This window comes from Selaginella moellendorffii, unplaced genomic scaffold (genome assembly GCF_000143415.4).
Source record: "Selaginella moellendorffii unplaced genomic scaffold, v1.0 SELMOscaffold_2, whole genome shotgun sequence".
NCBI lineage: Eukaryota > Viridiplantae > Streptophyta > Lycopodiopsida > Selaginellales > Selaginellaceae > Selaginella > Selaginella moellendorffii.
In genome coordinates this window covers 2,600,700-2,613,218 of record NW_003314263.1, presented here as the reverse complement: position 1 = coordinate 2,613,218, position 12,519 = coordinate 2,600,700, and the positions used below count along the sequence as shown (strand labels likewise).

The window sequence follows — 12,519 nt, the reverse complement described above, 5'->3', positions numbered from 1 at the left end:
AAACCCACGCCAACCATTTCATTTTACATGATTTAAATATGCTGTATTCTGCTTGGATTCCTAAAGATGATGCAATCTGTGGTACCTTTGCGGGCAGAACTTCACACAAGAAACTTTACAGGAAGAGCTTTAGATTTGACAAGGTTAATGTTTTCCAATGTTTTCCATTCCAAGGTCCACTCAGGGCAGCTGTAAGAAGACAAGGAAATGGGTGCTTTATTTCAACAATGTCATCCAGCAAGTGTTCTTCCATGTTGATTTGCTTACTATGCATCCGGCCAAAGAATTGCGGTGGAAGTCTTTTATCTTTTATCAACGAGGAAGAATCGTGGTTGAAGGCGCCTCGTCGGTCAAGCTCTCCAATGGCGGCTGGAAGCTCAGACCAATTCTATCTCAAAAGATCATAATATCATTGGAAGAAGTTCCAGTCTTGACAGCTTTTGAAGGTTAGGTCAGGCTCCAATCAGTAGCTGTTGGATATATCCAGTTTAAGATTGACTCGCATGAACATCAAGATTTCATGTGATTGTGTGCTATAACATATTTGATCAGATCAATAATTGAACGTATATAAACTAAGTTTCTAGACAACAAAAATTTCATCTTGGAGCTCTTGCCGCGAGCTTCTTCCTCTCCTTTCGAGCAATCCAATTCTCCGGAGCTCCAACCGAGTAGCAAAGATTGCTGAGAAGAACATAGCCAGCTCCATCGCCTCCATCCAAGCCCAGGACGGAGCTCGCAACCCGGCCACCCTGCTCGACACCGCCATAGCCATTCCCGCAAGCTCCAAGCAGGCACCTCCACTGGAGCGCGCTCGAGCCCAGCGGCATCTCCACCACCAGCGCCTCCGCGTCGTCCAAGTGCCCCGCCCGAGCCAAGAGATCCACCATGCAGCAGTAGTGCTGCCTCGTCGGCCGCTCGCCAAAGTCGACGAGCAGCGATCCAAACCATCTCCTCCCGTCCGAAAGCTTCCCGGCTCGGCTACACGCGACGAGCACCGCCACGAAGCACGCCCCGTGATGCATGTCCGTGAGCTTCATCGCGTTGAAGAGCTCGACGATGCCGCTGGTGTGTCCTCCGTTCTGGGTGTACGCCGCCAAGATTGCGCACCACGAAGCGAGGTCTCTCTCGGGCATGCGATCGAACTGCTGCCTGGCGAGCCGGAGATGGCCGTTTTGCGCGTAGGCCGAGAGCATGCCGTTGAACGAAACCAGGCTCCGCTCGGGCATGTCGCTGAAAGCCTGCTTCGCCTCGAGGAGCTGTCCGTTTCGAGCGTAGGCCGCCAGCATCGCGTTCCAGGCGACCAAGTCTCGCTGCGGCATCGACAGGAACGTGAACTTGGCCTCCTCGACCCGGCCGTTGTGAGCAAACGCCGCCAGCATCGACGTCCACGAGACTTGGTTGTGCTCCGGCATCGATGAGAAGCAATCCCTCGACTTCTCGATGAATCCGGCCTGGGCGAACGCTGTGAGCATCGTGTTCCTCGACACCAAGTTGTGCTGCGGCATCCCCCGAAAGAACACCTCCGCCTCGCGAAGACCACCTTCGATCTGGACGTAGCCGCCGAGCATGATGTTCCAGGATATCAAGTCTCGAAACGGCATCGAGTCGAAGTGTAGCGTTGCTCGATCCATGAGCCCGACCTGTGCGTACCCCGCTAGAATGACGTTCCAAGCGATCACGTTTCGCTGTGGCATGCCGTCAAACACCCTCCTGGCCTCCTCCAAATGCCCCTCTTCGACGTAACAAGCCAGCATCGTCGTCCACGAGAACAAGTCCCTCTCGGGCATCCCCCAAAACACGAACTTTGCATCGTCGAGGCGTCCGTTTTGAGTATACGCCGCAAGCATCGTGTTCCAAGAGACCAGGTCCCTCTGCGGCATGTAGTCAAACGTAGCCTTGGCACTGTCCAGGCTCCCCAGCTGAGCATACGCCGAAAGCATCGCTGTCCAGCAGACTGTGTCACTCTCGGGCATAGCCTCCATGACGAGCTTTGCCTCGTCTATATACCCAAACCGGGCATAAGCGTGATGGATAGTCGTCCAGGAGATCAAGTCGTGCAGTGGCATCCTGTGAAACAAGTCCCCGGCCTCTTCCAGCTTCCCAGCCTCCACAAAAGCGTCGAGCAGAGTGTTCCACGACACCAGGTTGGTGCTGGGCATTTCCTGGAACAGCAGCGTAGCGTCTTCCAGGCACCCATTCTGGGCATATACAGCCAGCATCGCGTTCCAGGCGACTTCATCTCTCTCGGGCATCTGGTCGAAGAGGAGCTTGGCCTGGTGGAAGTCTTCGCTGGAAGAGAATGCCACCAGCAGGCTCGTCCAGGCGATGAGATTCTTGCTGGGCATCTCATCGAAGATCTGCTTGGCTTGCTCGAGGTTGCCGGTCCGAGTGTACGCCAGCAGCATCGTGTCCCAGGAGAAGGAGTCCCTGGCGAGCATCGCGTCGAAGATGGTGCGTGCCTCGCGTGAGCTCCGGCAGCGGCCATACATCTCGATGAGCTTGTTGCAGAGGAAGACATCGTCGAGGAAGATCTTATCGACGATCTGTACGTGGACTGCCTTTGCGGTGGCGATCGTCTTGACGGAGCTGATAAGCTCAAGACATTCGGCCCTGCTCTTCCTCATCGCATCTCGCGCTAGCGTTTGACGCGTTCCAAGGCGCTTTGGATCTCCTCGCAGTCGCGTTCCATGATCTTTATCCAGTTCTCAAAATCACCAATCTCCTAGAGAAACAAAAGAAGAGGAGGAGAAAGCGAACAAGAGTTACAAAGATCCACAAGAAGGAGAGAGCTTGCCTTCAATGCCGTGTCGAAACTATGGAAGAGGCTCATCCACTGGTTGCTCTGCTTGACCGCTCGCTGAACCGTCATGGCCACCGCGCGAGTCTCGCTCTCGATCCTCTTCTCGTTCGCAAACACCTCCTGGACGCCGGCATTGAGGCCGCGCTCCAGAAGTTTCGATACCTGTGCGGCCGATGCAAGGGCTTCTTTCCGATCCCTGTCTGTGAAGCCCGCATTGAGCCGATTTCCAGCCAAGAATCCAAAATCTCACCTATGCGCTGCCGGATCGCTGCCGATCGCTGTGCACGATCGCGCATTAGCTCCAAGAACGCGGCATCCAACCCCCCCGCGGCCATCTAGAATGAAGAACCCTAAAGTAATGACGATCAGCCCTAAATGTTTTAAAGGTAATAAAAAAATTTGTGGCTGAGAATTGTGAAAAACTTTGGGCCACATATTGATTTGACCATCAACGGTCCATAGGAAAGATTTTGTGTCAATCTTTTCCACCGCTCCAGTGCGGCCACGTTGTCTGCCACCTGGCATTTCTGCCACGTTGTCCAATCGGACGGCGGATGCCATCCTGCTATTCAATGTGGTTTTGGAACTCTTGCATTTGTGTGTCTGGACCTCTAGAGTCTCCAAAGGGATAGGGATACAGAAAGAAAGCGCAGGGAGAGAGGGCTAGGGTGGATCGATTCTTTTCGTGCCGATCTGTGGATGATAGCTCGGGATTGATGCTGTGAGGCGGTTTATCGAACGAGCTGCGCGCGATTTGTTCTAGGGAGCAGCCATATGAATGCTGAAATGGTAGGGTTGATGGCGAATCCAGCGCTTCCATCCGATGATGCGGTGTCCAAGAAGATCCGGAAGCCCTACACCATCACGAAATCCAGGGAGAGCTGGACGGAGCAAGAGCACGACAAGTTTCTCGAGGCCTTGCAGCTGTAAGAGATCTTTTCCTCGCGAGGTATCGGTTCTAAGTCCAATCTCTCCAGGTTTGATCGGGATTGGAAGAAGATTGAGGCGTTCGTTGGCTCGAAAACAGTGATTCAGGTGAAATTCCTTTGCTTTATTCATGTTCTTCGCGGGGATTTAGTTCGTTAGTGTGTGACAATTTCCAGATTAGAAGTCATGCCCAGAAGTATTTTTTGAAAGTCCAGAAGAATGGAACTGGAGAACACGTTCCTCCTCCACGGCCGAAGCGTAAATCTGCTCAACCATATCCTCAAAAAGCTGCGAAACCAGGTAAGCTGCCGATACCAAATTGCGAGTTTCATAGCGTTTTTCTTTGCTCGACAGCTCCCCCACAGCGAGGAACTCCACATCCTCCACCACCGGATTTTGCTTACATGGTTCCACAATGCAATATGTTTGTTCCAGGAGTGACCGCCAGTCCGGTTTCTTCCTGGGTTCATCATGGAGGGCCTCAAGGAACCATTCCTTTCTACAAAGGTGGAAGTTTTGTGATTTTTAGAATGATTGTTTTGTTTTTCTCTGTTTTTTCTCACCGTGTTGATGTCCTTCCAGATCCCCATCAACCGGAGCTGGCAACCCCCGCGAATATTAAGAACCAAAACAATAGCAGCACTGCAAATACTTGGGCTCAAGATCCTCCGGCACAAGCAAATCCGCAGAGAGGTCGGAAAACTGGAGAAAAAGTGGATAGAGCTAATGGTATTGTGACTTTGTCAGCTGCTCCTGCGTTCTCCGAGGTTTACAAATTCATTGGAAGCATCTTTGATCCGGGCACGGCTGGGCATCTCAAGAAGCTACGGGAGATGGCTCCGATAGACCGAGAAACTGTGAGTGTTTGTTTTGCTGGTGGCATTTCTTGCTGATATGATTCGTGTTCCAGGTTTTGTTGTTGATGCGGAACCTGGCAATCAACCTGTCAAGTCCGGACTTCGATCAACGGGTAAAGTTTGCGGACAAACGTTTTTTTCGTTCTTTTCAACGTTTTTGTTTTTCTGGTTTGTCTCGTGACAGAAGCTGTTCGTTTCAGTCTACGAAACGAAGGAAAACGGAATGGATTTTGACGACTTCCAACAAGGTGGTGATGAAGAAACAGCAAGAAACGTGGAGAAAAGTTCGCAAGAAGCACTAGCAACAGCGCCACCACTTTTCCCTGGCTCCCAACCGGAAGCTAGCATCCCACAAGCTGTAGCAGATGTTTCCAAGCACCAAAGGCATCCTTATGATGGTGGTGGAGGTTTAGAAGAGGACAGGAGTGGATTGGATCCTCTGTACAACATCGCAGAAGCTCTGGAAGACTTCGATCCTGTGGACCAAGTAGAGAAGATCGATCCAGAGAGCATTATCAGCGACGGAGAAACTCTGAAGATGGCAGCGGCAGCAGCAGCAGCATCTAGAGACGACGATGATCAAAGTGTAGAGGGATGGTGGCCGTAGCAAACCAGCAAACTTGGGCGATCGATCGAGCTCGCGCCGGCTTCGTTTCATCGTCCAGGCCTTTTTGTGAATAGCTCCCAGTAAGTTTCTTCGCGTTCTTCCGTTCGTTTTCTCACTCTCTTTTCTTCTCTGTTCCTTGTCACAGGGTGTTTATAACTTCGCGGTATTTCTTGTGGTGTGATCAAAGCTCCAAGGGATCTATGTATGTTAACTGGGAGCATCCCTTTGGAGTAAGGAAAGCATTGGCTAGGATTGTGTACACGCGTCGCGGGTGAAAGTTGACACGCGGTGTGCTCCCATTGGCCGCTATTGTGTACCTTCCTACACAGGGCCACGCCCCTTCTTTTTCCTATAAAGCCTTCCTTGCTCGTGCTACATTGAGGGCATATCCTTTTTTTCTAGCGCATTATCGCCCTAGGGTACTGGCGGAGGATCGAGCGATGGCGTTGGTGGAGTGGAGTCGCGGTCGTGGTATGTCATGGCTTGGATGATTGTGGCAGAGCTGAGCTCGTAGCTGGGAGGAAAGATTGCGGAGATTTCGGAGATTTCTAGCTCAATCGGCTTCTAGGGCAAGGAGAGCAGCTGGAAGGAGCTGGAGAGCCTTGGAATTACATGAGAAGTGGAGCCGATAGGAGGGAGATCTGGAAGTTTGGGCGACGAGGTAGCGGCAGCTTGGATGAAAAGGGAGATAGCAGGCTGGAAGGCGGAGGGGGCGACTTTTGACAAGAAAGAAAGGCGAGACTGGGGATGGTATAGAACCAAGCTCAAGAGAAATGCCGGACGAATGGAGTGGTGACTCGTGAGACGCTCATTGCAATGACTCGAGTTGTGGTTCCGAGAGGTAATCCAGCGCCTGGTTCGTCCCAGCCACCGAGAAATGTTGCTACTTCCACTCCTGGGACTTCGTCGTCAGTACCACCGCCACCTCCTCCTTTGCCACCATCGTCGACTCTCATTTCTCCTTCCGGCCAGGAGGCCGCGGAGAACAAAGCTGAGGGAACTTCGAGTTTCCTGGATGGAGAAAGCATCGAAAAAGCCTCACAGCTGGGAAGTCGGTTTGCCGGCCTTTGCATTTCTTCCGAAGAGTCGAGGAGCGCTGGAAAAGCTCCCGGCTCGGACCAGGAGAATGCAAAAGAATTTGCTGCTCAGGTGACAGAGGCAGTGCAAAGTCCGAGCGTTCCGGCAGCAGCTTCCGAGTGTGGTAACCAAGAACCGCCTAGATCTAACGCAGGAACTTCGTCATCAACTAGAGTTGGAACAGGCTCAAGGCGTGCCACAGTTCCAAGGCCAGGTTTTACTGCTCAGCGAGTCAGGATCTCGCCAACGAGCTCGCATTCCACGTCTCCTAGAGCACACTCGGGGGAGGGCGATGGATACAACAGTGCTGACGAATCCAGTTCCTGGTCTGCAACGCCTGGATTTGAGGAAGATGTACGTGGATGGTAATCCGCTTGTGCGGCTCCGAGAGCTTCAGTGACAAATATGTTCGTGTCTTGTTTCTTTTTTCCAGGAGGACAAGGAAAGCCATTTCGAGATCGAGCTCCGGCGGGTGAAAGGTTTCGAAGTAAGGAGAATGGTTCCTGATGGCAACTGTTTGTTCCGTGCTGTGGCTGATCAAGTCTATGGCGATCCAGAAATGTTTGGCGAGACAAGGCAGATGTGTATAGATTACATGGTAATGATTCTGAGTGTGATGCTTTCAGGGATCAAGTCACGTTGCTATTTTTCTGTTACAGGAAAGAGAAAGAGATCATTTTTCACAGTTCATTACAGAAGGCTTTACTACGTACTGCAAAAGAAAACGCAGAGATAAGGTTATCGCTTTTCTTTTGCTGTCTTACTTGACTGATGAATGGTGGTACTGCCTTGAAGGTTTATGGCAACAACCTCGAGATACAGGCAATGGCTGAAATGTACAACCGGCCAATTCACATCTATTCGTACAGCACAGGTATGGGGTCCCATGTTTGTCGGTTTGTTTTCCTGAATTTTCTGCGATGTCGCAGATCCGATAAACATATTTCATGGACAGTATGAAACTGACTTGCCGCCAATCCGGCTAAGCTATCACCGTCGAAATCACTACAATTCGCTTCACGATCCATCACGGCCTGCTGTTGGAGCCGGACTTGGTTTTGGAAGCCTTCGTGGTGTAAGCGTTTTTTTTCTTGTTTACTTTCGTTTTGTTTCACTGGCTCGAATCTAATACTTTTCGCTTATAGAACAATGTTGACAGAGATCAGGTGAAGGCTGCTATCCGCGCACAACAGGACCAACAGATTGAAAACGTACGTGATGTTCTACTTCGTCTTGTGATCCAACAGCTGCCTATCTTGTACAGGCTCTTTTGGCCGAAGGCCGGTTCTACTCCGACTTGGAACTGACCGAGCAAGAGATCGAAAGGATGGTGATGGAGGCTTCTCGAGCGGAGTACCTTGCCGAGGAGCACCACCGGCAAATCACGCACTCGTCCGAGGAGACGTCCTCTTCGGCCGCGGGAGGACCATCATCTTCTGGAGGTAAGGAGCTACTTCCAAATCATAAAAACCTCTCACTTGCGCTTGTTTGCGTGCTTGCTTCCCAGCGTCGAGGGGATCTGGAAGCGCTGGCGGTTCTCACGTTGGTGGATCAGTAAGTCTCACAGACTCTGCCGCGATAAACAGGAGCAGCAACGTCCGCGTCCTCCTGTCCATGGGATTTAGCTACTTCCGGGTGATGGAGGCGTGTAGCATCTTCGGGGACGACGTGAACAACATGCTGTGCTACTTGCTGGAGACGGAGGCTCTCAAGGGGGAGAGCATGTATAGGATGAAAGGGAAGGCCGCCGAGAAGTAGTATCTAGTGCCATGGCCGGGACTTTAGCATGGAACTTAGCATTCGAGGTTGAAAGCTCTTCTCAGGATTTGTGGGAATGTTTGGCAGGAAGACGATGAAGACTGTGGCAGTAAGAGACGCTGTGATTGCGCAAGAGAAGTGGCTGGAAAGAAAAAGGAGAAAGGACCTTTGATCAATAAAAGCTCAAACTTTTAAGATGGTTTTACCAGTTCGTAGTAGTAGCTCGTTGCTCATTGTCATCGAATCCAGAAAACTCACGAGAGCTTTAAGCTTTTAATCGTGAATTCTCGAATCTAGAAGAGCTTTAAGTTTTTAATTGTTGTCGAAGCTTAATCGTTGTCCAAGCAACGAGGGCACTTACAGTGGAAACCATAGGCGTCCTGAAGAAGTGCTCTGCGAGCTTCACACCCCATGCTTGCATCAATGTAAGTTATACACAGCTCCTTGCCTGGTGAAAAAGTAAAAAAAAAAGGATTAGGCACCAGCATTTACTTTGAGCTCTACCTGGTTCGATCGGTTGTAAAGCTTTCAGTTGTGCAAACGCATTTTCTCGCCAGTAAATGTTCACGTTAGCATCTAATGATCCAAAGGAAAACAAATATGTAAGTGATAAAGTCGAGCAAAGATGAGCAAACGAATGAAAGGATTTACCGCAGCTATGGTTGAACATGGAGGGAAGAATGTAGACGGCGGAGCCAACAACATCGTCGCCTGTGATGGAGTCGACAAGCGCTGCTTCAAGGTTTGTGATCTCCGTGGCGATAGTCTCCACTCGGAATGTGTTGAGGTGTATTCTGGAGAGCGCGCCGGCGTACCAAGAATCGCTCAAAACTTCGAGCCTGTCGAAAGAAAAACGAACTCTTTTGCTTGGAAAGAAACGAAGAAAAAGGATACACTTCGTTGAAGCCGAGTCTATACCGCAACGAGTTAGAGTTTCTGTCAAAAGCTTGCGCTCCTCGAGCCACTGCAACGAAAAAACCACGCTTACAACCATAAGATCGTAATTTACGTAGGAACTTACTCTTTGGAGAAATCCAGGAGGACTTGGCGGATAGAGAATGTCGAGAACATCAAAAGAGGCCATGTTTGTGGCTACCATGCATGCCAATCGCTTCACCAAGAGTGGAAACCTCAAGTTACTTTCCCTGGCATCAAGCACACACACACACACACACAAAAAAAACTTTAGCCAGAAAAGAGAAGAACAGAAGCGAGCAATTTGGATACCTACAGTAATCGTGAAACTCTTTCCAGTGACGATTGTTCTCCAGATCCATACACCCCTGGAAGAGAAACATCAAAACAAGTACAGGGACACAAGATATGAGAAAAAAACTTAAAAGAGAAGAAAATTGAAAAACCTTGGCAAGATCAGTGCATTCTTGACTGCAGTAGGCCATCCAGGAGCTCTCGAGTTGGAGAAATGGTTTTGTGATCAAGCTAAAACGTTTAAGGCACCACCAGCAAACCTGGAAGAAAAAACAGCTTTCACAACAAGAAGAAAAAAAGCACCGCAAGAACCTTTCCCATGTTTGTGGGCGAGGGTTGCGAAATCACTGGAAATTCCGTGAGAATAACATCCCCAGCGCCGATCTTGCGACTGGCAAACACACCCCTGCCCGCAGTCTCAGTGAGCTTCACCTGAATCGGCGGAGCAATGCCCGCCGCTACGCATAGATTTGGAGAGCTTGGTTAGAGAAGAAGAGCTCGCAACGCGCTCACCTCGAGCGGCGGAAGAACACCAGCGTCGCCCCAATGTTCTCCCAGCCATAAACCCTAAAATTACTTTTCTTTCGCCAAGCAAAACTTTTCTTTTGCAACACAAAACTTCTTCCACTTAGTATATCATTATATCTCGTTCATCAGCTTCTTCAGATCTGACGAGCATTAAACAAAGGTTCCAGGCCTTTTATTTTAAACGTCCTATTTAAAAATCTAAGTCATGTTAGATTCAGCGGCGAACAACTCGGCCACGAGAAAACGGATAAGAGAAATCTCGCCTCGTCATTAGCGGGTACTTAATAACATCCTCCATGTTTTTCACAGCTTTGGTGTTGATTTTCCTCGCCAGTTATTTGCGAATGAGCCACCACTGTTCCTTGGATGAGGGAGTGTCGGACTCCCAGTCGAAGGTCACAGGTACTGGAAGTTTCATCGCCGCCAGAAGAAGTGAGGTCCCTTGCGAAGCTCTAACCTTGAACTCATTTTGGCTTCTGAGTTAAGGAGCTAGCAAAGAAAGAGAAACTTGAAAATCAAAGCCTGCTGATTTAGATGAAGACTCCATGTTTCGTTCTTGTAATATAAAAGTGCCGTATCCTCGAAAACAATAAAGTGTCTTTGAAGGAAGGACTCGCTATCCCATGTTCTGTCAATTATCCAACTTATCAAGCTTTAACAGTTTATCTCTATATTAAATTTTTCTGATCAAAATTATCAATAAACCATATTCTTTCAAGATTCTTAGCAAGCTTCTTAATTTGTAAATCTAAGCTCCAACTTTGAAGGCTGCGGCACCCTGCTCATGCATTTTTTACTTGCAAAACAATACACTAAAAGGTTACGTTCCAAAAGAAAGGCAGGAAAAAAAATTTACCCTCCACCCTTGAAGTGCAATGAAGAAGGGCAGGGGTTAAAAAGATTTTTATTATGTCATAAAAAGATAAAAGGGCAAAAGGGTAAGTGTGAGAGCAATAGAAGACATTGTAAACAATAGGAAGGCCTAAAAAGGACACAAAGTAATCACATTTATCCAGGTTTTTTACTATTACAACTAGCTCTCATTCTATAGGTAGTGAGCACAGGAATCAAGAAGGAGAGGGACAACAACAGTTGTGTGTGGAGAATCAGTCAGTCCCCCTCAAAAAAAAAAACAAAGAGGAGATTCAATGAGCATTAGAAAGTGAAAACAAGATGCACAACCCTCAAAGCCAGTGAAGCAATCTATACATTCAAAGAGACCACACCCAGTACTTCTGAGCAAAAAGACATGAACAGAGTCAGCTACTCTTGGCACCACCGAGAGATCTCACATTAGTTAATTTTCTTTCTTTGGTTAGAAACGAAATGATGAAATATAGATATTGCATTGATGCTAAAATGGATAATGTGTTTACAAAAGAGGGCTGTAAAACTCTTTAAACGCTAGCTTTGAGGATTCATGTGGATTCTGAAGATCACTTGCAAGTAGTTGTTGAGAGCTTGAAGCCCACAAAGCATGCTCAAACACTTACAGGTAATTAATGCTAAAGAATAGAAAAGGGTGATAGCAATTATTAAGATTGATTTTCATGTGTCAATGGTTATTTGAGTTACACTAATGTAAAGGCTGGTAAAGGATTCCTTCAAGCTACTCACAAAGATTACTACGAGAAGTTGAGTTGAACTAGTTTCAAGCAAACAAGTCTATTGATAATAGCTTGAAACATCATTTGATTTTCTATGTTAAATTTTTTTCAAGCGGTAGAGAGATAAGAATTAACTACTTCAAGCTAGTATCAACAAAAATTGGCAAACCTAGATGTAGTGTTTACTTGGATAAATGATATAAGTCTTTCTCTTGAGAAGTTGATTGGTATTGCCACAGATGGTTGAAATGCCATGCAAGGAGCACAATCTAGTTTAGTCACATAATTTAAGGAGTGTGTATAGCACTTGATCACAGTGATTCATTCTGCTTTTAAAAGTAAACATAATTTATTATTGTAGCAACACTTTGTTTTCTTGGTTATTTTTATTTATTTTTACTAATGTCACTTTATTATGATAAATCCGATATACTATATCTCAAAGTCTTTTTAATTTTTTTTATATTCAAAAAAATTGTTTATATAGCTCCAACTTTTCAAATTTGAACTTTGCATCAACATTAACCTCAATGTAAAGTTTATAAAAAACTTTTACTTTTTCAATGTAAGAGATATAAATCACCTAATATACATTATGTTTGATTAAGTTGCCATTGGTCTTCTTTAGTAGAGAGAGCTAAAAGTGACAAGCTAAAAGAACATGAGCATATCTAAAGTTCTCAACTTCAAATTCACTTGTTCATTGTTGTTATATTATTTTACCTCTTAAAACCCCACTTGCATTCTATTATACTTATAAGAATTACCATTATGGCAGCCCACACTTTCAAGAACTCACTATACTACTCAAGGTAGAATCTGAGAGAATAAAAGCATTCATCATTTTAGATTCTAGAAAAAATATAAGTAATTAAAACTTCCTTATTTGATAATAATTCCAAAAGTCATTCATGGTTTTTCATCCAAAGTCTTTACTCCAAAGTTCAATGCTTGATATTTAAAACTGTCCATATTAGTAAGTAGCTCTTTGAACTGCTCAACTAGGATGGAAGCCTAAGACTTCACAACAACTACTACATCCTCTAATTTATCAAGATAAAGAGTGGTGTTAAGTAGCTTCCATCATACCTCCATACTCTAGAAACCTTTCCTCCAAACAATTAATGACTTTTCCTAGCAATCTTA

The 12,519-nt window shown here is 47.1% G+C and overlaps 5 protein-coding genes across 8 annotated transcripts; 2 read left to right on the top strand and 3 right to left on the bottom strand.

Moving 5' to 3' along the window:
* Window positions 1–499: 499 nt before the first annotated feature.
* LOC112342140 (pentatricopeptide repeat-containing protein At4g02750-like) lies at window positions 500–2,655 on the bottom strand. The gene has a single exon (XM_024663490.1). It carries the CDS (start codon window positions 2,625–2,627, stop codon window positions 600–602), a length of 2,028 nt encoding a protein of 675 aa, XP_024519258.1. The 5' UTR covers window positions 2,628–2,655; the 3' UTR covers window positions 500–599.
* Window positions 2,617–3,143, bottom strand: LOC9662237 (biogenesis of lysosome-related organelles complex 1 subunit 1). Its single transcript, XM_024663532.1, has 3 exons — window positions 3,054–3,143; window positions 2,798–3,003; window positions 2,617–2,725 (listed from the first exon to the last, which is right to left on the bottom strand). The coding sequence occupies exons 1-3, from the start codon at window positions 3,136–3,138 to the stop codon at window positions 2,639–2,641; spliced, it is 378 nt and encodes a 125-aa protein (XP_024519300.1). The 5' UTR covers window positions 3,139–3,143; the 3' UTR covers window positions 2,617–2,638.
* A 260-nt stretch (window positions 3,144–3,403) lies between these two features.
* LOC9662236 (protein REVEILLE 6) lies at window positions 3,404–5,569 on the top strand. 3 transcript variants are annotated; one of them, XM_024659013.1, is made up of 9 exons: window positions 3,404–3,729; window positions 3,781–3,838; window positions 3,907–4,030; window positions 4,085–4,237; window positions 4,313–4,423; window positions 4,478–4,587; window positions 4,641–4,700; window positions 4,772–5,274; window positions 5,340–5,569. In XM_024659013.1, exons 1-8 carry the CDS (start codon window positions 3,578–3,580, stop codon window positions 5,192–5,194), a joined length of 1,191 nt encoding a protein of 396 aa, XP_024514781.1. In that variant the 5' UTR covers window positions 3,404–3,577; the 3' UTR covers window positions 5,195–5,274; window positions 5,340–5,569. The 3 variants fall into 3 exon arrangements, with proteins under 3 accessions (XP_024514781.1, XP_024514774.1, XP_024514769.1); XM_024659006.1 differs by having other exon boundaries at window positions 4,313–4,587; window positions 4,775–5,274; XM_024659001.1 differs by having other exon boundaries at window positions 4,313–4,587.
* Window positions 5,570–5,669: 100 nt separating this feature from the next.
* On the top strand, window positions 5,670–8,226 carry LOC9661174 (OTU domain-containing protein 5). Its single transcript, XM_024658991.1, has 8 exons — window positions 5,670–6,625; window positions 6,705–6,869; window positions 6,931–7,008; window positions 7,067–7,145; window positions 7,201–7,346; window positions 7,417–7,482; window positions 7,536–7,713; window positions 7,779–8,226. Exons 1-8 carry the CDS (start codon window positions 6,011–6,013, stop codon window positions 8,027–8,029), a joined length of 1,578 nt encoding a protein of 525 aa, XP_024514759.1. The 5' UTR covers window positions 5,670–6,010; the 3' UTR covers window positions 8,030–8,226.
* Window positions 8,057–9,822, bottom strand: LOC9662235 (histone-lysine N-methyltransferase ATXR4). 2 transcript variants are annotated; one of them, XM_024659025.1, is made up of 9 exons: window positions 9,752–9,822; window positions 9,551–9,696; window positions 9,391–9,498; window positions 9,257–9,312; window positions 9,051–9,174; window positions 8,681–8,993; window positions 8,534–8,605; window positions 8,236–8,477; window positions 8,057–8,171 (listed from the first exon to the last, which is right to left on the bottom strand). In XM_024659025.1, exons 1-8 carry the CDS (start codon window positions 9,798–9,800, stop codon window positions 8,359–8,361), a joined length of 987 nt encoding a protein of 328 aa, XP_024514793.1. In that variant the 5' UTR covers window positions 9,801–9,822; the 3' UTR covers window positions 8,057–8,171; window positions 8,236–8,358. The 2 variants fall into 2 exon arrangements, with proteins under 2 accessions (XP_024514793.1, XP_024514797.1); XM_024659029.1 differs by lacking the exon at window positions 8,057–8,171 and having other exon boundaries at window positions 8,317–8,477; window positions 8,681–8,860; window positions 8,924–8,993.
* Window positions 9,823–12,519: the final 2,697 nt, after the last annotated feature.

What these genes read in the sequence shown, in the direction of transcription:
- LOC9662235 (XM_024659025.1), bottom strand. Translation starts at nt 9,800, where the DNA reads ATGGCTGGGAGAACATTGGGGCGACGCTGGTGTTCTTCCGCCGCTCGA. An exon ending in GAGTTTCACGATTACTGTAG is followed by an intron (nt 9,175 to 9,256) that starts GTATCCAAATTG and finishes GCTTGATGCCAG; the next exon opens with GGAAAGTAACTTGAGGTTTC. An exon ending in TTTACAACCGATCGAACCAG is followed by an intron (nt 8,478 to 8,533) that starts GTAGAGCTCAAA and finishes CTTTTTCACCAG; the next exon opens with GCAAGGAGCTGTGTATAACT.
- LOC9662236 (XM_024659001.1), top strand. Translation starts at nt 3,578, where the DNA reads ATGAATGCTGAAATGGTAGGGTTGATGGCGAATCCAGCGCTTCCATCC. An exon ending in CTCCGATAGACCGAGAAACT is followed by an intron (nt 4,588 to 4,640) that starts GTGAGTGTTTGT and finishes TTCGTGTTCCAG; the next exon opens with GTTTTGTTGTTGATGCGGAA. An exon ending in GTCCGGACTTCGATCAACGG is followed by an intron (nt 4,701 to 4,771) that starts GTAAAGTTTGCG and finishes GTCTCGTGACAG; the next exon opens with AAGCTGTTCGTTTCAGTCTA.
- LOC9662237 (XM_024663532.1), bottom strand. Translation starts at nt 3,138, where the DNA reads ATGGCCGCGGGGGGGTTGGATGCCGCGTTCTTGGAGCTAATGCGCGAT. An exon ending in AGCGATCCGGCAGCGCATAG is followed by an intron (nt 3,004 to 3,053) that starts GTGAGATTTTGG and finishes CGGGCTTCACAG; the next exon opens with ACAGGGATCGGAAAGAAGCC. An exon ending in GTTTCGACACGGCATTGAAG is followed by an intron (nt 2,726 to 2,797) that starts GCAAGCTCTCTC and finishes TTGTTTCTCTAG; the next exon opens with GAGATTGGTGATTTTGAGAA.
- LOC9661174 (XM_024658991.1), top strand. Translation starts at nt 6,011, where the DNA reads ATGACTCGAGTTGTGGTTCCGAGAGGTAATCCAGCGCCTGGTTCGTCC. An exon ending in AGGACCAACAGATTGAAAAC is followed by an intron (nt 7,483 to 7,535) that starts GTACGTGATGTT and finishes TATCTTGTACAG; the next exon opens with GCTCTTTTGGCCGAAGGCCG. An exon ending in AGGACCATCATCTTCTGGAG is followed by an intron (nt 7,714 to 7,778) that starts GTAAGGAGCTAC and finishes CTTGCTTCCCAG; the next exon opens with CGTCGAGGGGATCTGGAAGC.
- LOC112342140 (XM_024663490.1), bottom strand. Translation starts at nt 2,627, where the DNA reads ATGAGGAAGAGCAGGGCCGAATGTCTTGAGCTTATCAGCTCCGTCAAG.